Here is a 21,548-nt window from a genome sequence, read left to right as displayed (position 1 = left end):
GGGAGATAGATTCCATATCCCATGTGCAGAGCTCCATTACACTATGCTGCCTAACTGCTATCTCACATCTTGGGAGAAGAGTAATGGGGTCACTAAGAAAACATGCTAAAGGGATTCTTAGTCTAACCTTAAGGCATTTAATTGGGGATCTGTGTGTCTGAACCTCCTGATGAGGTTTATGACTTCTATACTAGATCGTCACTGTATGAGTAACAAAAACAGTGCAAGCCGCTACATCCCCTATGTATCCCCTCCCAGCAAACTGCTCTAATAGGCCAAAGCTAGGATCCTTAATTGTTTTCAAACTTCAGCCATAAAAAAAGAAGTCAAAGAGAAGAAAGCCCTCTAGTTTTCACTTACTTCATACAAATTGTTTTATTTAACAACAGTGAATTTTTAGCAGATAAAAATAAGTAAATTTTAAAAGGCAGTTGAGCTTCTGACTTATATTGTGTTACTGAAAGTAAAAAAAAAAACCAAACACTATCATAAACAATTGTAATTAATGTTTTACAGAAAAAATAAAGTAAATTGATGGGACAAATATGCCATAGAATGCAAAATGCTATGGAAACTGAACTAAAAACCAATACAAAGTAAGGCAATATGCTGTTGAAGCTGAAGCTAAGAGAAATGTTCTGCTGAACTGGAAGCAATAAAGACCTACAGATCCTTGTTCAGCACTAGTCTTTTACTGGAGACATGTGTCATAATAATGTATTTTAAAAATTAGGATTTTTAAGTTTTAAAACCAGTTTAGCCTGGTTAAGGGTTTGCCTTGAATATAACTGCAATACCTTTCAGCTTGGCCTGGTTGAAGGTATTTCCTTATGTTATTATATATATATTTAAATCTAATGATTAACAAATTGCTTTAGATTTAAGAGCTATAAGGATATTTATTTCTCTAACATCTCCACCTAGGTTTGAAGAATAAAAAAAAAAAAAGAAAATAAAAAATAGCATAGTAGAGTGAAATAAAATATTATTTCTGGAGATTTCTTATGTAGATAGTTGTATAAATTTCACTAGCTGATTTTTGAAAGGTTTAGAAATAATTCTTTCTGCAATGATTTATTTCACCCATATCTTACAAATACTTGTACTTGAGCAACCAGTCTGTCTCAAGAGTGGATAAAAGATCTGCCTTAAGTATCCAAATTCCTGCCCTTCCTGGGGTGTGGGAGTGCACAAACAATTAATTAACTCTACATGAGCTTTAGCAGTATTTTTCTTAGTGGCTCAGCTTTCCCAGGGTCGTTCTTCCAAGAGCTACTTACTGGTAGGTAAGGGCCCCTTCCCATTTTTGTTCTGTTCATCTTCACAAAGAATTAGTGAAATGAGAAGTGGTGTTATTCTTTCTGAGTACTGCTATAATAGATTTCTATACTGAAATGGGAGACGGGCATTCAGAACACCATAGCTGTCTCCTAAAGCAATGCAAATTATCTGGATGGATTTTTCAATTTGTTTCTAAAAGCATTTTTAGATGCAGTAATATGAACACTGAAAAGTTACCTTTGCTTATGACAATCATCTATAACATGCAGAAATTAAAAAAAAAACAAAAAAAAACAAAAAACCACAACAGAAAAAAACTTAGCAAAAATTACTTGTTTTTATTATGCAATTATTTTAGCTTCCAAATCTGTGAAAAAGTTAAGTAGATGTTAGTACTTCAGTAATAAATTAACGAGTGATGCTGGTGTGAACCAAAGTGAGCATATTCTCTCTGTCAGGTTTGAGGTTTTTTTTTTGTTTTTTAATGATCTGCACCTTTCAAGAGATTCAGCACTGTTGATCTTATCTAGCATGGTTTATTAGCCAAAGTTTTAAATTTCTCCTTTTTTGTTGTTTTTTTGTTTGTTTGTTTGTTTCTGTGCAGGTTTCACTTTGGCTATTATCTCCCACCTTTTCTGCACCAGGTGTGCAATGTTTGCAGCTAAACTTCTCACTCACATGATGGTTGCTTGTGTGGGTACTCAGGTAAGAAAAAAAGCTGAAGTCTCTAAGTGCAAATTACATACATTTTTACTTTCCCTTTCCTCATTTCCATGGCCAAGTCTGAACAGACCTCCTTTTCTTTTGCACAGTGTAAATATTTTTTGAAAAAGTAAAATTTCAGCGTTTTACAATTAACCCAATATTCATATCCTATGTTGAGAATTAAATTGAAATTATACATTTTATGAAAATACTTAGAGAAAACTTATGGATGATATAGCCACATGAGAAGATAGTCTTGTATGTGGAATAATAAAGGTTTTGATGATATAATTGAGACAGAATAATTCCATCATTAACATCATTATTTATTAAATAGACTAATGTCAGTAATCGTAAATTCTATGAGAAATGGTTGGGGTTTTTTTGAGTAGTAGATGATAAAAACTCTTTTGCTCTCTAGCATTGGTAGGAAGGTATAGTTACAAAAAATTGAAATAATAAAAGAGACTTTAAAAAGTTGAAAATCTTCCTAGTTCTCTCAAGTTGGTTCAAATAGTAGGTAATAGAATGCCAACAACCTGAAGAAGCATATAAAAGGAGAATGTGTCCTTCTGTCCTATAAAATATAGCTTCCTAAGCTTTGGTACATCTGTTCAAATGGAAAGCTATGAATAGCCTCAAGTATCTTAAAATTACTTTGTGGAAAGATTCATTAAGAAGGAGATTTTATGTATATTTTTAATGCTATAAAGATGTCGTAAATACAAATTTAAACATACGCTGAAGGCAGGGATGCTGAGAGAATTTATGCATACTAGCATGTTAGAAGAATGTGTCATATCAGGGAAATGCTCTGTAGATAATTGAAACAGCCTTGTATTACCTATAAAGGTTTAGCAACTGGCATATCTCAGAAAAACTTTTATATACTTCCATAATTAGTATATAATTCTATGCATGTTACCTCATTATATAGTCCCTTGTTGTACAGTGGAGTGCACTGATAAAGTTCATCACACAACTAGACTGAAATAGGAGCAGGAAAGGTCCTTAGAGCACTTCTAGAGATCACTGGATTCCAGCAGGTTTCTTGCATCTTAGGGTGTAAAAGTATTTTGACATCTCAGCTCATGATTTCTGAAACTCATCCTTAATGTTTTTTAATCGTTCGGTGTAATTATATGAAAAGTTAGTTTGTTCCAGGGACCTGTAATGTGCATGGTTACTAGTGTACAAACGTGCAGACTTATTTTGGACACATAGCTCATAACACAGGTAAGGACTTGAATGTGATAATGTATTGAGATTATACAAAACAAGACAAGCAAGGGCTTTGCAGTTCATTTTACAGTCCAATGATAGATTTTGCAAAAGCTTCTACTTTTCCTTTGCAATGAATGGTGAATTGTATGAGTTCCCAGAATTGTTGATATTTTGCATATAATGGAACTATCTTTATCCATGTTGTATTTTTTCTATCTCTCATACTTTTCCATTTCTTTGGCAATATGTTGCATTTTCAGTACAGAAAAGCTTGTTTCTTTTTACAGAATTTTTCTGGTTTTTTGTTTTGTTTTGTTTTTGTTTTTTGGGTGTTTGTTTTTGTTTTTTTTTTTTTTTTTGTTTTGTTTTGTTTTTTTCTATAAGTACTCCTTACAAGTTCTTTTGAAACATCTTAATTTACACACAGAATGATTGAGTTAGGGAGAGACCTCTGGAGGTCATCTTGTCCAGCCCCCCAGCTCAAGCAGAGACACTTAGAGCTGGTTGCGCAGGACTGTGTCCAGGTGGCTTTTGAATATTCCCAAAGATGGAGACTCCACAAGCTCCCTGGGCAACCTGTGCCAGTTCTTGGTCACCCTCAGAGTAAAAAAGTCTTTCCTGGAGTTCAGAGGGGGCCTCCCGTGTTTCCTTCTGTGCCCATGGCCACTGGTCCTGCCACTGGGCACCACTGAACAGAGCCTGGATCTGTCCTCTATGCATCCTCCCTAAAGGTATTTATATATTTTGATAAAATCCCCCTGAGCCTTCTCTTTTCCAGGCTGAACAGTCCCAGCTCTCTCAGATTTTCCTCACAGGAGAGATGCTCCATCCCTTACTTATCTTGGTGGCCCTTCATTGAACTCTGTCCAGTATGTCCCTGTCTCTCTTGTGCTGGGGACCTCAGAACTGGGCACAGGACTCCAGGTGTGGCCTCACCAGTGCTGGGTAGAGGAGAAGGGTCACCTCTCTTGACCTGCTGGCAATGCTTTGCCTAATGCAGCCCAGGATACCATCAGCCTTCTTTTTCACAAGGGCACATGGCTGGTTCATGTTCAATTCGGTGTCCACAGGCATGCCCAGGGACTTTTCTGCCAAGCTGTTTTTCATCTGGGTGGCCTCCAGCATGTGTTGGTTCATTCGTTCAAGCGCAGTTTTGCTATTTTGACACTGATTACATAGTTAAAATCATAGAATCATTTAGGTTGGAAAAGACCTTTAAGGTCATCGAGTCCAACTGTAAACCTAACACTGCCAAGTCCACCACTAAACCATGTCCCTAAATGCCACATCTACATGTCTTTTAAATACCTCCAAGGATTGTGACTCAATATTTATCTTAAGTCTACTGCATATGTTTAGACCTACTGAGTAATTTTGGTTAGAAGCCAGCTCTGAAAACGTTCTGGTTTCAATCCCTGCTCAAACCAAGCCTGATTTATGTCAGGTTTCTCAGGATGCTGTTCAGCTGAATTCTGAACATCTTCAGCAGTGAAGATCTCACAAGCTCACCGGGCAAGCTGGCCCAATGTTTAACTGCCCATTGTGAAAACTGTCTCTCAATATCTAGCTTAAATTTGATCCGTTGCAACTTGCATCCGTTGTCTCTCATGCCATCAGTATGAGAGACAATCTATCTGTAAGAAGAGCTTGGTTCCCTCATTTCTAGGAATGAGGTAATTTATAACAGGGATAAGATTTTCACCCCTCCCACACTCTTAAGACTGATGAGCCCCAGGTCTTCTGTATATTTTGTGGTCTGAATACCTTGGTGGACCTTGACTGAACATGCTCCAGTGTGTCACTCTCCTTCCTGTAGTGGAGATCCCAACTGTATCCAGATGTGGTCATACAAGTTCTGGAATAGAAGGAAGGAATCTTTACCTTTTGCTGGTGTAAGTCAAACAACAATACGAGGCTGCTTTGTGGCAAGGCATACTGATGACTCACGGCCAATTTGCCACCCACTGGAACCCCAGGTCTTCTTCTGCAGGTCTGCTGCCTTGACATTTGGCCCCAGCCTGTGCTGTTATGTGGCATTACCCTGTCACCAGCTGTATGACTTTGCATCCACCGTTGTTGAGCTTTGTCAGAAGTCAGCCCATTTTTCCAGCCTGTTGAGTTTTCTTTAAACAACAGCTTAACAAATCACCCGCACCCAGATTTTTAGGTCCTTCTCAAACTTCTTATGTGTCCCTCTGTCCTATCATCTATGCCTGGATGCTTTAAATAGTATCAACCACTGTGTCCTGACTCCTGAGGAGTGCCAGCAGTAACCAGGCTCCAGCTGGAATTCATATTGTTTATCACAACCCATTGAGCTTCAATGTGCAGGCAATTTTCCACTCACTTTATAATCCATTTAACCGAAGCATGTCTCAGCATTTTAATGATAAATACTGTGAATACCACAGAAACCACGTCAAAGGCCTTGCTAAAGTTAAGGAGAACAACATTTACTGCACTTGCCTAAGCTGGTCATCTCCTTATGGAAGGAGATTGGGTTAGTCAGGCATGATTTTCCCATCATAAATATATGATGGTTGTTCCCAGCTGCCCTCCTGTCCTTGCCCTAGGTACAGCTTCCAGCAGGTCAGGCTGGTTGGTGTGTAGCACAGAGGTCTTTTTTTCCAGGAATTTAATGATACATCTCAATACTTAAAGGTCAATCAGAAGGAAGGACAAATAAAAATAAATTTATATTTGTACAAGAAACATCTTTAAACATAGTTTTATGGGGCCATTTTCATAACTATCTATACCCTAGGTGAAGAGTTGAGGCCTAACCTCATGTTCAGAATTTTCAAAACCTCAAAATAAGTTATATGTTAAATAGTATCCCTAATCAGAATTTGTTGCACTTTGAGTCATTATTTGTGTGACCTGCCTTGCTTCTCAGTTTCATTCTAGTTATTTTGTAAGGTATTTTTGACATCCTTAGAGTTACTTACCTACAGTAGTAGTTAGTGAACTTATTTACTTCTGAAGATACTTGGACATGATTTCCCTGATTTACTGATAGAATATTAATTCCAGGTCTTAACAAGCTGCCAAACTCGGGTTCCTCCATTCTCAGGCCAGTGCTGCAGCTGTTTTGCTGTAAAATGAATGTCACTGTCACACACACGCTTGCAAAAGAATGCATAGTCAAAGCAGGTACAGCTACGGGAAGCATTTCAATTGAACAGCATATTCCGTTGAAATGGGTGTTTCATGAAAATGAGTCAATTTACCTCCAAAATATGTATAGAAGAACCTAAACAAATGCATTTTTAATGTTTGACCTAAATGGGAATTAATATAAAAAGTTGCCGCATTTTCTGTTAAATGCGGCTTTATTTAAATGTTATAAATATATCACTTTTAAATTTTTATATACTGATGCGCAAGCATATTGTCAGTAGTATGCCAGCAGTTCTTACCTGCTGACAATTCCAGGTTTCAAATAGTAACTCTATTGTAATCTCATGGTTTCTTCTCAAGATTGGGCAGAAGCACCGGCATGGGCAAGGGCATGGGCACAGCTGGAGACCAGCTCAGGTAGAGACTAATGGCCCAAGGCTGAGTTTAAATAGAGCTGCTGGGCCTTGGAGCAGAGGATGTAGGTGGAGACTGCATGTGGGACTGGTCAGGCCTGACATAAAGGCAGCTTCTCTTGTTTTTGTCTTGGTCACGCTGAGCATTTTACACATGAAGGGAGGGTTCGAATGTCTTTGTTTTTCAATCTTTATTTTCATAAGTAGAATAAACCTTGGGAATTAGTAAAAATGTATCTAAAGAAAAACTATTTGAAAGGCATGTACTTCATGGATGTAGAAAAGTGGGAATCATTAATGAAGGATGACAGAGGGCAATAGGTTAAGATAGAAAAGATATTCTGCTAAGGTATAAGAGCATAAAAATGCCATTTTTGCCTTTGCTTATTCATATAGAAAGGTAGTACTGAGAAGCCAGGTATCTCTGGCTACTGGAATGCTGCACTCGGTTTTAGCTGCTGAAGGACTTAAACAGTGGGAAAGTTAACTTCATCTTGGGCCCACAGGCTTTTCTGTCTGATAGCTCCTTTTTGTTTAAATACACCGCATTTTAACTTTTGTATGAAATACTGATTTGTGCAGAATAATGCTTTAGAACAGCTTTATGCGGTGTGTAAATATAGTGATTTAGTTTAATTACAAAGATACTATTTAGAATGGTTTTGTTATTTGTCCTCAACCCCTACAATCCGTGGCTCTCCTGATCTCTTTTCTTTTTGCCATGCAATTATTCTACAACTTAAGAAAAAATCTTTTGAAAGAGTATTTTAGCAGGGTAACTGCTTGGGCAGTTAGCTAGATTGGAGAGGAAATAAAGACGGCTTGGCAACAGCTGTTGAACAAAAGAAAGTGGCTTTAAGGCACAGTGAAAAGAGAAGGGATATGTTTGACAAGAGTGGACAGAACTACTTTGCTAGCTGTTCTGAACAGCTGAAGGAAAATCTTTATACAGTTACTTGTGTTGTGATATGTTGGCATACGTTCTGCCTAGAGAGAACTAGCCTGAATAGGAAGCCTAAATTTAACAAAAAACTCTATGGAGAAGATGTTTGTACAGCTATACCCACCTACCAAGTATTTGGACACTATACATATGATTATATGTTTACAATACAATTAAAAGTTTTGTGGTTTTGCTAACCAATAACTCTGTATGAAAGGAATTACTTAAGAGTTTTAACTGAAAACTTATTACATGAAAATCAGCAGTTAATAATTCCCAGTTTAAATACATGGAAAATGTTAGAAATTTGCGTCTACCTAGTAATACTTAGGCAGTAATAGATGCTGGATTTGTGCCTATTTGATCTCAAACCACTCCAGAGAATGAAGGAAGCTGGTGTTTCTGTGTGCGGTTATATTGTTACCAGAAAAAGAACCTAAGAAGCTTTTAAGGTTGGCTCCCATGTCTTATACGTATGTAAATAATTAATTTTCCTCTCATGTCTGCACTGGTTGTTTATTAGGCTTGTAGTATTAATTGCTACCAGTGCAGTAATTACTATTACCTGTAGATGGCAGTCAAACCTTTTCAGCACATTGCTCAGCAATTTGCTCTTCCAAGGCTGTGCCTGCTTTGTGGTTGCTCACAGTAAATCATTACTCTGCCAGTGATGGGGCACGGTGATTCACAATAGTCAACCTTCATTTCATTCTCAGTGTGTTTGGAGATTCCAGCATTAATGGAACATTTGTAAAGCATTCAAGAATGGATGTTTCACCAAGTGTTTGGTGAAACTCGTTGGAAAGACATAAAAGGCTAGGTATTTCTCAAACATTTTTTATTTTTTCCATTCTGATATTTACTCAAAGAATCATGATGTCTCCAGCAAACATTATTTCTTGAATCATTAGTTAGTCATAGTATTTTGTTTGTTTGTTTAACCAGCATGTTATAAATTCATGCAACACCTTAAATGAAGAAGAGAAAAAATTACTGGGCTGAGATTTTCAGTTTTGGAGTAAATTTAGGTAAAGATTTGTGTATTTGAAAAAACTGAAGTATAACAAGAACATACTTCAGAGTGTCTCAGAACAGACATACTGATCAATAAAATTCTCCTTTTCAAAAAACCACGAACCTAGATTACAATCTTAATAGGAACCATTGCTTATGGCTCCTGTGCTTTGCCTGGGAATTCCCAGGCAGAAATACATGAATAAGCACTTTGTATGTGGCTTGCGTGTGTTTACTCAGCTTGATGCATCTTGTCCACATTAAATTTCAGTGTGGATACATAGGTTATTTCTGCAGCACATGCTGAGTATTGCAAATTATATGAATATGTGCGAAGTTCTCCATTTAGATTTTTTGTGTATACACTGCTGACCTGCTCTGTATATGTGCAGTAGCTGTTTTTTCTGGAATATTTGAACATTCCCAATCTGTTTGCAACAATAATTGTGTACAAATGGCCTGCTATTCTTCTGGCCAGTAATGCAAAATGAAAGTCTAACTCTCAAATAGAAAAAAAAGGCATATGGGGAACCGTCATCCTATTTTTGTCAAACAATAAGTGTATATTTTCTAATTTAACCAGTCCTCAAGCTACAGCAGCACATAGCATCGTCATCTATCACTGTAATATCTGTAATAATTAACAAGCTGGCAAGCCAGAATCATCCTACCATTGACTTTGATAAAAACACATGATGAAGAATCATACTTATTGTGTTTAACTGTTTGAAAGCCGTGCATTATTCAACCTGAACAGAAATATAAACATACATATCAGTTATGCTTTTTAAGAAGAAATTGTGCAAGGAATCGTAGTTTAAAAAGTTGCTAAACATTTATTTGAAAGTTATAAACTGCAGCCTTAGTGGCATTGTTGTCTTGTTATTTGGATTTACTCAGATTTGGAGGAAGATATAAAGCACAATTCTTCAAGAACTAAGATAAATATTAAAGATGTGATGAAATCTCTGAGAGGTGATGAAGGAGCAGGATATGAATGAATGATCATAGAGCTTGTAGCTTCTGCCATTGTGTAAAAATGAAAATTCTTCATTAACTACGAAATGTTGCTTCTGCTGTATTGTAAATCTTCACCCGTCTCTTCCAAACTAAGGGAATTCTCACTTTCCCCCATACATAATCAAACCCCCAAATAAATTGTCGTATATACCTGGATAGAGGGGAGTTTGCAAAGCATATTCTGGAATGAGGTGGGTAGAGGGATCCTCTGTACCATCCACCACAGGGGCAGCTCGTGCCAGTGAGTGGCCGAGTGCCTGCCTCTCTCCTGGCAGCAGAGACAAGCCTGCAACTCAATTCAGTCCTCTCTTAATGGTAAGCCAGTGCTTTTTAGTCAGCTGACAAGAAATACTAATTAAAGGGCTGTTTCTGAAGGAGCCTGGTGCACAGCTTCACTAAACTGCATGTCCTTATTAAATGTAAAACTCTTATGGAATAAGAAACAACCAATGTTTTTATGCACTACCATACAGTTAGAGCCCATTTGCCCAGGATGAGGGAATTTGCTTTATAATACCTAATTGTCTTTGAGGACAACTAGGCCTGAGATTTTCTTGCTCTGATTTCCTTGCTATAACCTGTCAGCAGTAAATAATACTGAACATGGCACTATTGTCCCTTTATGAAGTGGAGCAACCCATAAGGTTTGAGAGAGCACGGAGGAAAGAAAAGAGAACTGGACCCAGTGTTCCAGAATTGGTGCCCACTCTAGAGGTTCAGCTCCATGTTAATGTGTTTTATCCTGTTACTTTCCAATGTGAAATGTTTCAGTAAGAAGAATGATGAGTAGTAGATAGTCCTCTTCCACCCTTAAGGTCAGTGTTCCTATCTTTGGGATAATAATGTCTGAAAATTCTCATTTAGAGAAGGAGAGAGTTTACAGCACTTATTTGCAATGGAAAGTGCAAAAGAAATCCACTTCTGTTAGAGGAATATTGTAACTTACCAATAAAACTGGACATTCTTTGTATTTTGGATTATTTGATGTTATTAAATTGATCAGAACCTTTCTCAAATGAGTACTCAGCCATTAACTCCCTAGGTGAGATATCGTAATGGCTAGATTTCTTAAGGATCTTAAGCAGTTTCTCTGTCCCTGCACAACTTGTGTTAAGACAGTTGTGGAATATTCCATTCATCCTGGGATAAGCGAATTTTCCATAGAAAGGGGAGACTTTCCTGCTAAGCCTTTTGACGTCATATTTCCTAATAAAGGAAGACAGCCCTTCTGGTAATTGTTTGGTCTCACAGGAATAAATAAGTAAATATTCTTGGAAGTCCTGCTTACATTACTTCCTCAGAGGCTGGGGTCACACTCAAAAGTCATCATTAGACTTCAGTTGATACCATGTGATTTACTTAGTTGATCAAATGTAAGAATGATAATTATGTTTTACAGCAACTTTGTCTATATTTACAATTCTATTTCATTTTGTAGGAGAAGAGTAGCAAAATTAGTTTAAGTCGCTGTGTTTCTGTTAAAGCATAGCTAGCTAAGACACTTGTTGGGGATGTGAGAAGGGAAAGATGTATCAAGAAGAATGTTCATGTGTGCAAGCTGCTTTCACCAGTTCCTTACATGACATTTATATGTTCACAGTAAATAAATGTTAGTGGCTTTACAACAACAGTCGTGCTGTTCCAGGGTATGTGATGTATATTCCCTAGTCCTACTGATAACATGTTCCAATGTAATACAACATGTAGTGATTTCTTGGAGTCTCGCCTATTTTCTTTGTTACGTTTGAAGAAGAATTAACACTCAGAACTTTCCTCCCAGTGACTATGACAGTAGTCATAATGAATTTGTCAATTACTTATTAGCCGATTTCAGTCGTTCCCACCAAGTCAGAGCACAGTGTTAAATTCATGCAGCTTCTTTCAGAAGCAGTTTCAACCTAGTAATAAGTAGAACTTTGGGGGGATTAGTTTACATAAAAGACAATTTCATAGTAATCTAAATTGAATGCTTTTATAGCAGAGCAATACAGTTTTGTGCTTTGAGGGCCCATCTCTATTACATTATGCTACTACTTGTGAATCCACAGTATCTGAGAAGGATCAGGTAGTCAAGGCTGGAGATAATCAGGGATTTGTAGCAGAAGAAAATATCATTTATCTCAAGGTGTCAGTAAGCTGTATTGATCATATATATATGCACATATTTTAAATATATATGTAAAGTGTCCTCACGTGATAGATGAGGTGTATGAGGTCCTTTGGAATCTGAGGGTCAATAAATCCTTATCTCAAGCAGTGGGGCACCTGATCATCAGAATAGGTATTATACAGAATGGTGAGGAAGGACTGTTACCATAAAACAACAAGCAGTTTGTTACCCTGATCTCCTAAACATTATGTGAGGAAGTGGGAAGAGCAGTGTACCCACAGGAACGTTCCTGCAGCATCTTTCCCTTTTTTCCAGTAGAGGGAGGCATTTTGCCTATGGAGTTCCATCAGATGTCAAATTGCTGTGGCTGACAGGCTTCATATAAATACGACACCATCGGCAGACGCTTAAAGCTAAAGCTCTGGCAAAAGTAAGAGGCAATACAGATACTATAAAAGCAGATCTTTACGGTCTCGGTCTAGGGAGTGTGGAGATGTAGAAGCAGCTGAAATACTTCTGGATGGAGAGAGGGCATGAAGTGCTCTAGCAGTTATGGGCAAGTGATGAAGCATGTAAGAAATAAATCTGAAATACTCATATAATTTAAATTTTATGTTACATCAACCAACACAGGATTTTGGTCTCTCGCTGATCACTTATCACTAGAGCAGTACCCATATATTTCTACTTTTGCTATTCATAGGGATAATATTACTTTACCACCCTTGTTCACTTTTCTGATGTTGAGTCACCATGTAGTGTTAATGCACAGGCTGTTAGTATCTTCTTATAGATTACCTCCTAGTGTTTGCCAAAACTCAGATATATGAGCAATACTATAACATATGTTAGAATGCTGCTACATTATCTCACACCTTCTGTCCTCATTGCAAACAGTCAAATGTTCTGTTTATCACTTTAAAGTATAAGAGCATGAGATTTCTATCAGCTAATGCCTTCCAGCTCTGTTTTCATTATACCTTATTTTTTCCCAACATCACAAACAGTTGGGGACCACACACAGAGAGGAAGAGACAGCAACATTCCCAAGTTGCCTATTCATTGCATTTCTCTGCTTCTTACAGTGAGGCAGGTTATACTGCTGCCCTTTTCTGATTCATGCTTTTCATTGTCATTTTTTCAACTCTTATTCCCATTTTCTGCCTCCTTTCTTTCTCTCCCTTTGTTCTGTCCACTCATGCGTGCCATTCTGCTTTAATAAAGAGGTAGGTATCTATTAGTTCTCCTAATTAGCAAATCTCCCATTGCTCGTATCACAGCTAAAGGCTTTCCTCAGCCCTGTCTTGATGGAGAGAACCTCAGCGGTTGCTGTTACACATAAATTCAGGCCCTAGCAACAGCTGTGCAATGTTAATCTGAAGTTTCCAAAACATTCTTCGTTTATCTTTTGGAGAAAGAGATCCATAGCTTTCATGAACAATAGTGCCTCAATGGTTTTCCTTTACAGCTAATTAAAATTATACTAACTATTGAGTGTTTAGCTTCTGCTTTTATTCCACCACTGTCACTTTGTTTGCTTACTTCCATATGCAAGAATATGTGCAAGAATACTTTAAAAGGGTCTTTTTGTTTCCATTTTTGGCAGTTTTCTCATGACCTACTTCTTCATATCTTCCAGGCAGCTAATGTTTCATACACAGTAAATTAATAAGTCCTTTTCAAGACTTAATTGGATTATTGGTATACATGAAACCAGAGCCTGACCTTGCCAGTTTCACACGGCAAGTGTAGTTATAAGCATACTGGGGTTCTGATTGCATTTGAAAATAACTGCATAAGATTTTCGTAAATACCAGTTTACTAATAATTATAGTTAACTGTGATTAAATATGCTTGTATAATTTTTTTATAGTTCAATCACCAGGCTATAGTAGAATTTTATACCCTGGTGCATATGATTTTGTTCACATGGTGATTTTTTCCTGCTGTTGTATAGAAAGTGCTTGTAGAAAATGACATTATGTGGATTTATAAGAATCAAACAAATAGGTCATAGCACAAAGTCAGGTCAGACTATTCGTTTTGGTTGTTCTTTCATTGTCCTGTGTAGATCATGTCAGTATTTGGTGCTAAATAAAATATGGTTTGAAACAAAGACTCTAATACAAATGTAGATCTGAATAGACTCTGAGGAATGGCACCATGAAAGCCATAAATTCTGGGAATGATGGTGAATGATCAGTCAAATAATTAATTAAGAGTTTGGGCTGTATAACAGCTAGAAGGATAAACCAGGAGCATATAAAGTATATGTTCATATGCAGAAAAAAAATAAACTGATCTTGCTCAGTCATGAAAAAAGCCTTAAAAACTGTGATGGCTGATCATAGACTGTGCAATATTTCCCTACTTCCATTTTATTGGGAATTTTTTAATGTGTTAATGGATTTGGAAATTCAAGCAAACTAAAAGAGCTTGCATAAGAGGGCCTTATGTAACAGAATTGCAAAGTATATGACCAGGTCATGTCACCTACTTCAAAACATTGCACAAAGCAGTTTAAACCCACTGAGGTGCTGTTTTGATGGGAAGCCAGTCACTGAAGAGACATAATATATCAAATTCTGCTCAGTTCTTTCTAAATTAATAGCTAGGCATTTGGTAGACAACCATTCATTCAAAGAAAATGGAGGAACCAAGAAAGCTATTTTTGGAATAAGACAGATGAAAGAATAGAAACCAATTTCTAAAACACAAGGCATGTGCATCAGTTGAAATTCATTTGCGTGTCTGGAACATTTGCTGGGTATGATATAATTTTATGTGTCTTAGGAGAGAAGAGAGAAGGGAATAAGCAAACAGGAGATTATTAACTACTTTGTTTTACTTCACATCTGGAATGGGATAGGAATCTTCCCTTAGTCAGTAATTGTGGGTCAGCTGGCAAGAAGTAACTTGCAGATAGAGGCAGGTAGAGAAGTACGTAGCCAAAAAGCGTAGATACAGAACTGTCTGTTCTGTGCAAATTCACACGCAAAAGTGGCTCATAGTTACTGCTATTTGCTACTTCTGAATTATTTTTAAAATATTGCACTTTGTCCTTGAGTATAATCTGTGATCTAGATACAGAAGTGTGCTTTAATTAGAGACAATTACATGAACATTTGCAAAAGGTCTCCATGGAAGATAAAAGACTGAGCTCTATAATAAAATCTATCCTCACATTAAATTGTGCTCTTTAATTGATGCAGTCTCTTATCTTGGAGCAGCGTTTTGTGTAGATGGGTGGTTAATGTGTTCCTAAACCCTTATCGTTAGTGATTGTTAAGTCATTAATTCATTGTTATACTGTCCTGGTCACAGAAACCCAGCACAGATACACAGAGTCCTACCTTTGACCTGGGACAGGTTAAAGTGATATTCATATATTAATCTTTATATTTTGTATAAACATGTACCTTGCCTTCTACTTTATGCAGACCAATACATGGCATTAATACTTTGCAGGTCATTACTAACTTTTAGCTGCAACCAGACTTGATTGCAACTAAGCACTTCAGGATAATTATTAGTTTGGGTGTCTCAGCTTCCCAACTTCAAAGAAAAAAAACTTTTACGATATATTTGATAGTAAATGCTATCTATTCTTAAAATATGTTTTGTGAACATCAGACTGGTTTCTTAAAGAGTTGCGTAAATGTGGTTTCACTGGAAGACGAATGGAATAGAAGCAGATAAGGAAGTTGGATGAAATGGTGTTGACCATGTGAATAGTAGGTCTAAATCATTAACTTCAGCTATCTTCTGTGTTCTAAAATCCTACAAATTACTGATGGAAAGGTCACATTTCTCTTCCTCTACCTATGTGAAATCTTTTCTCCATAACATATTCTTGGTTGTATTGAATAGTTTCAAATTAATGTAGCTTTGATGCTTCTAGCATTTAAATTGTAAGCTTTCTTTGTTCTGTGCCTGTATGCTCAGTACTACTAAAAGGATAAAATCAAAGGTGAACTTGGTCTTAATAATACTAAAAGATCATTTCTGACATAGGAAGCTAAGTGCAAGGCTATGTTGATTTTCTGTTTAGAAGTATGAATGGAAGATGGGTCTTTTTATCACAACTACAAATAAGGAGGGGCTCCTTTGAAATCTAGTGATAGCTGTGGATCAAGCCTGCAGCTGAGCTTGGCTTTCTCTGTCCAGGAGCTGGACTCACTGGGAATTTCCCAGCAAACCCTCACTCTCTTGTTGCCTGGAAGATCTTCCTTCAGATTTATAATAAACGTTTACTAAGCTCAGCCTAGTTTAGAGCCCCAGAAAGTATGCATTGTAAAATAATAATTTGTGATATGACCTCTGTGAAGAGAACTGTTCACAGCTGTCAGTTTTAACATCCTGCTGCAGTGTGTGACACTCAACCACATGCACAGAGCTGTGGCAACTTTCACAGCATTTGATAATGCTTTAGGGGTTTTAGGTTTAATTTTTTTTTTTATATATATATATTTTTTTTTCTTTAATTTTTATATTGAGACTGTTCACTTTTGGAGGCAGGAACACAACATAACACTCTTCTTATCTAAGCAGTCTCCCCAAAGGCATGTATCATTCTTTCCTCCAGCTCTCACAATGGCAAATGTCCTTACTAAGCTTCACCACAGGAAAAAGCAACTTCAGAAACTTTCTTTGTCTGGAAATGCTGAGATGCACAGGTATTATTAGTAGGCCTGATAAATGTCAGACCCCAGTAGATAGTCTGTTTATCAAAGGAAAAAAGAAGCAGCTTATTTTTCTAACCCCTGATATTACTGACACATTATCTTCAAAATGTTACAATATTCTGCAGGATTCTGCTAACATTTAGCTATGTATAACACAACTGTTGTCCTCTTTTCAAAATTAAATGCCTAATTAATTAATTTAGCTTTACCGTACTGGAAACATTTTTTTATAAAGCAAAATCAAATTAATGTAAGCTTTTATTTTTCAGTAGTTCATTTTCTGCTTAATTAGTTCATAGCTGTATACAGGTTGCTCATTTGTGGCTTCATTAGCTTATGAAGTACTGCACTATTTGTGATGCTTACAATGTGCTAAACTTTATAAACATAAATTTGAAGAAACAATCTCACGTAAGGAATTTTTAGTAGAAAGAATCCCCTTTGGCTTTATTTCCTGCAGACGTCTTTCCTGCCTGAAGTTTCCACTGAACATTGCATCTTATTACCCTTTCAGAATATTTTAAGCTGCTGAGAGTTGTTGATTGAGATATATATATATGTAGCAGATGACTCCAACTTTGGAGGTCATCAATTGCCATCAGTGATGAAAACGTAAATGTTGTGTTGAAAAAATTCACTTGGCTTATTTCATATTCCTCCAGAATTTAGTCTTAAATTGACCATAAGAAGTTGTAGTGGTGCTGTCGTAGCATGCACTGAATGATCTTGGATGCTAAATAATCCCAGGCAGGTCTGTTACTTACAGAGTCTGATATATCACACAACTATAGTCAAATACTGAGGGAACACCAAACTACAGAAAACAAATGCTTTGTAAGACTTCATTGGGCACCATCCTAGTTTTTGAGCTACTCTACAGGTAAATAGTTGAAGAAGTTGTAGCTATAGTAGCTAGCTTTCAACCAAGGTCCAACATAATGATTTCAAAACCTGAGATGAATTTACTATATTTATCTAAGGGGAGAGACGCATGATTTTTAAATAGGATTGCAGTCCTATAGAGTAAAATAAATGGATAGAATCCCTGTAATTTAATTTTCAGCATTTCTAGTCTGAAACAAAGGGAGATGGGATGCATTCTCAACTCAGGCTCAACATTCTGCTTTCTAATACTTTTTCATGCCCACTTGTCAAGACTTTCAACTAAGCATTGTAGCTTATTTTCATCAAAAGAAAGAAACAAATTAATGAGGTTAGGCTCTTGTTCAATAATTACAAACTAATAGGCTAAAAATAATTAGTAAATTATGAGATGTCATTTACTTAGTAATAAAGTGGGTTGTCTTAAGATAGAATGAGATAGAGGGATTAATTGTGATACATGCTCAAAAATAAATTATTTGCTAGGTCATATTGTTGAACATAATTTTTAACATGGCTACTGCTTTCTAAGATTTGCAAAGCTTTGTGTACTAGCTTCCAATGACAGACAGTACCGTTCAGAAAAGTCAAATATCAGCGATAAATTAGGAACATGTACTAGTCATCTCAGACTGTAAATTCCCTTTCCTTTTCCTATCCTACCAAGACTTCCCTGCACATCAGGTAGAAATCTGGAGACAAGTATTTTCCCTATAGTTTGCTTTTTAGCCTCAGTCCAACTCTGTGGTCAGTTCAATAGCGTAATTGCCCTCTCTTTGTTTATCATGACCCAGAAGAATAATAGTTGCGACACTCTCAGCTGACACAGGATTTCTAAAACTAGTTCTGTTTTTAAGTTCTATGTTTGGATTTATTTTTGCTTGTTTATTTTTATATTTCCTTTTGGAGTTATTGTGCTGCTAAAAACAATGTAAATTTTAAATACAGTAATAATATGCTTTATGTAGTGCAATTCCAGGATGTGTTTAGTGTTGTCATATCCGTGAAATTCAGTTCCAAACTTAATCCCACTCCTAAGGTCTGGTTTGCTAGCTTTCAGTCAGATAGAGTTGAACATTTACTCTGAACTAACTGTATAATTACAGGAGCAGCCTAAGGGGCACGCCATGCCCTGAAATATTTGGTCTGTAAAATACTTTGAGAAAAATATAATGGAAAATATACTTAACAAGGGGAGTGACCAATTTACTGTCCCACTGAACAGATCAGCAGTATGTAAAAGCAAATGGATTTTATCCAAATGTTATTTCATACTGCAGGTGTTGATGAATTTGGACTGGGCCAATGTAATTGTTTTTTGGGTGATACTGCCATATTACCCCCTTGTCGTGGTTTAACCCCAGCCAGCAGCTCAGCACCCCTAAGCCACTCACTCACACACCCCGGAGGGACGGAGGAGAGAATCGGGAGGGTAAAAATGAGAAAACTCATAGTCTTGAGGACAAAGACAGTTTAATGGGTAAAGCACAGGGCACACATAAGCAAAGCAAGACCAGGAGTTAATTCACCCCTCCCCATCACAGGCAGGTTCAGCCATCCTCAGGACAACCGGGCTCCATCATGCCTAACGGTGACCTGGGGAGACAAACACCACTGCCCTGAACATCACCCCCTTCCTTTTTCTTCTCCAGATTTATATGCTGAGCATGACACCGTATGGTCTGGGATGTTCCTGGGGTCAGTTGGGGTCAGCTGTCCCGGCTGTGTCCCCCCCCCCAGCTCCTTGTGCCCCACAGACACTCGCTGCTGGGGTGGGGTGAGAGGCAGAAAAAGCCATGGCTCTGTGTGAGCCGGGCTCAGCAATAAGGGAAACATCCCTCTGTTATCAACTCTGCTTACAGCACAAATCCAAACCAGCCACGTAACAGCTACTAGGAAGAAAATAAACTCCAGCCCAGCCAAAACCAGCATACCTCCCTAACCGTTTAGACTGTTGATACTGTAAAACTTTCCAAGTTTCACTAAAACACCTATCCATCAGTGTTGATAATATATCCATATTCTGGATCAGATTAGAGAGCTTTGCCTGTCTGTGTGGAACTGTTCATGTTCTTTTCTAGATGAGGTTTTTTTCTTTCATTCTTTAAAACCTGTGTGGTCAGTGAAATACCGGGAGAATGTATGAATGTGTTACGTGCAGTTGTCCCTATTTTTACTTCAGCTGCTAAAATATCCCTCCTAACTTTAATAAGTGTGGAGCCAAAGGTATGGAGTAGGTTAAAGAGTAAGTGCACTTTTAATATACCCTTCTGTTTTCATTGGAGTTTTAGCAAATCTGGAAGTATGTTAAAAATAAGAAAAAGTTCAGTAGATCTACTTTATCATTTGGAAAAAAAAAAGTTTATATCCTCAGTCTTCACAGTTGACTCCCTTTCCTCAGGGTACTGAGGTTTCATTCTCTCTAAGCCCAAGGAAAAAGCCTACTATTTGTTTATTTTAGGTGTTTACAGGAGGTTTGGTTTTTTTTTTTTTTTTTTTCCTTTGTCAGACTTTCTTATGTTGGTATAGGTCATCAATATAGCACTTAGTGATCCTCAACCCAATTTGGGGATGGGGAGCTTTTTCCCCTGTGTGATCAGTTTCTCATCAATTTTGACCTTTTTTTTTTTTTTTTGTTATTCTTGTTTTCACACTTCTGTATAAAATGATGAAAGTTTTGACTCCATATATTTCTTGTCAGTGGGCCACATCTCTTTCTGTGTTTTTGCTGGTATTTGTTCCAACAGCAAATCTGTCCATGAAAGTTCTAACATGTATTTTGTCAGTCCCAGTACTTAGTAACATATGAGGTGACTTAAGCAGGGCTGTGAACAGAGAACAAGTTTGACCCAAGTGCAGCTGCTGAGTAGGTGGGCATCATGATAGAAATTAACTGATCATTAATAGATAAATCATAGAACAGTCACAGAATAATTAGTATTGGAAGACCTCTAGAGATTATGTAGTCCAACTGCTTGCTCAAAGCTCCATGTACAAATGAGAGAATATAGAGAGAACTGTGTGCTTTATTTTTAATTCTAATCCAACAAGGATTTGCTTAGAAGTGCCACGTTTCTTGCACTTAGAGTGTTTCCAGATAGATTTGAAATTAAAAAAGGGATTTGGAGAGTTTTTTCTTTATATGACTCAGGCTTTATAAATTTATAAATTATAAAACAAAAGCTTCCCATTGAAATGGATCATAATTAAACAATAGTCTAAATAATTTCAACCACCATTTATTTCTCAAAATGCTACATTTAGCGATCACACTTGGATGTGTGAATGAAGGTATTTCTGATAGTTTAGCTCTGCAGGTCATATTGTTGCTTGCTGAATTTGAGAAAACACATCTATTTGGTTAATTTCAGCAGCTCAAATGTAGGAATTTTATTGTATGTTATATAATTCTGGGTGATGTGGAGAGAAGGTTGAGTCTTCATCACTTTGTTTCAGAGTTTTATGTTTTTAACTTAAGAGTTTTATAGAATATAAAAACTTGGAGTTACGAGATACATGGTGCTTCTAACATTGTTTTCTAAGCTGTTTTCAAGCAATTCAAGTGAAACAACCAAACCAGACTTTCTCTCATGCTCTAACAAGCTGCTCAGAATAACTGTGTAGGTGTATCTGGGACGAGCATGGCTGCCATTTCCTGCTGAAGACCAGAATGCTGAAATGCTGTGCTAGACGTTCTTCTTGCAGAGCTGGTTTGGCCAAAAGCAAGACTACTGCATATCTCTCTCAGAATCCTTTAGAAGCCTTATCTCCACCTTAATTTAATTTTCTAATCTGCTCTTATTTCACATGGCCTTCACTGATGTGATCGCTTGTTCCTCTCAAACTTAACTTTGATTTAGAATATGGATCAAGATCAAGCAGTGTAATGTAAGATAAATTCCTGTCAATGGTGTCCCGCTTCATCTGAAATTAAGATACATTTGCTAGTTAGGTAGATCATCTATATCAAACTTTTAAAACCTATTATAATAAAAAATATCTTTATTCTACATAGAAAAGTGAGGAAAAGCAGCGCACTGTGGTACAGGAAAAATACTTTTTGTTTTTAAAAAATTCTAAAAACAAACAAATGAAAAGAAATCGTCATGTGCTTTATACATTGTGTTAAATTTATTAATAGGATCAAGAAT

The 21,548-nt window shown here is 36.9% G+C and overlaps 1 protein-coding gene across 4 annotated transcripts in view; it reads left to right on the top strand.

Annotated features, from left to right (window-relative positions):
- Nucleotides 1-21,548, top strand: part of ADGRV1 (adhesion G protein-coupled receptor V1) — a 294,340-nt gene that overhangs the window by 133,027 nt on the left and 139,765 nt on the right. For all 4 annotated transcript variants that reach the window (XM_042787872.1, XM_042787871.1, XM_042787870.1 and 1 more), the window contains one exon: nt 1,886-1,986. In XM_042787872.1, the coding sequence (XP_042643806.1) occupies nt 1,886-1,986 (101 nt within the window). The remainder of the gene's footprint in view (nt 1-1,885; nt 1,987-21,548) is intronic.

Source organism: Tyto alba, unplaced genomic scaffold, assembly GCF_018691265.1.
Source record: "Tyto alba isolate M040663 unplaced genomic scaffold, T.alba_DEE_v4.0 Super-Scaffold_13, whole genome shotgun sequence".
NCBI classification, from domain to species: Eukaryota; Metazoa; Chordata; class Aves; order Strigiformes; family Tytonidae; genus Tyto; species Tyto alba.
This window is presented reverse-complemented; position numbering and strand designations above follow the sequence as displayed.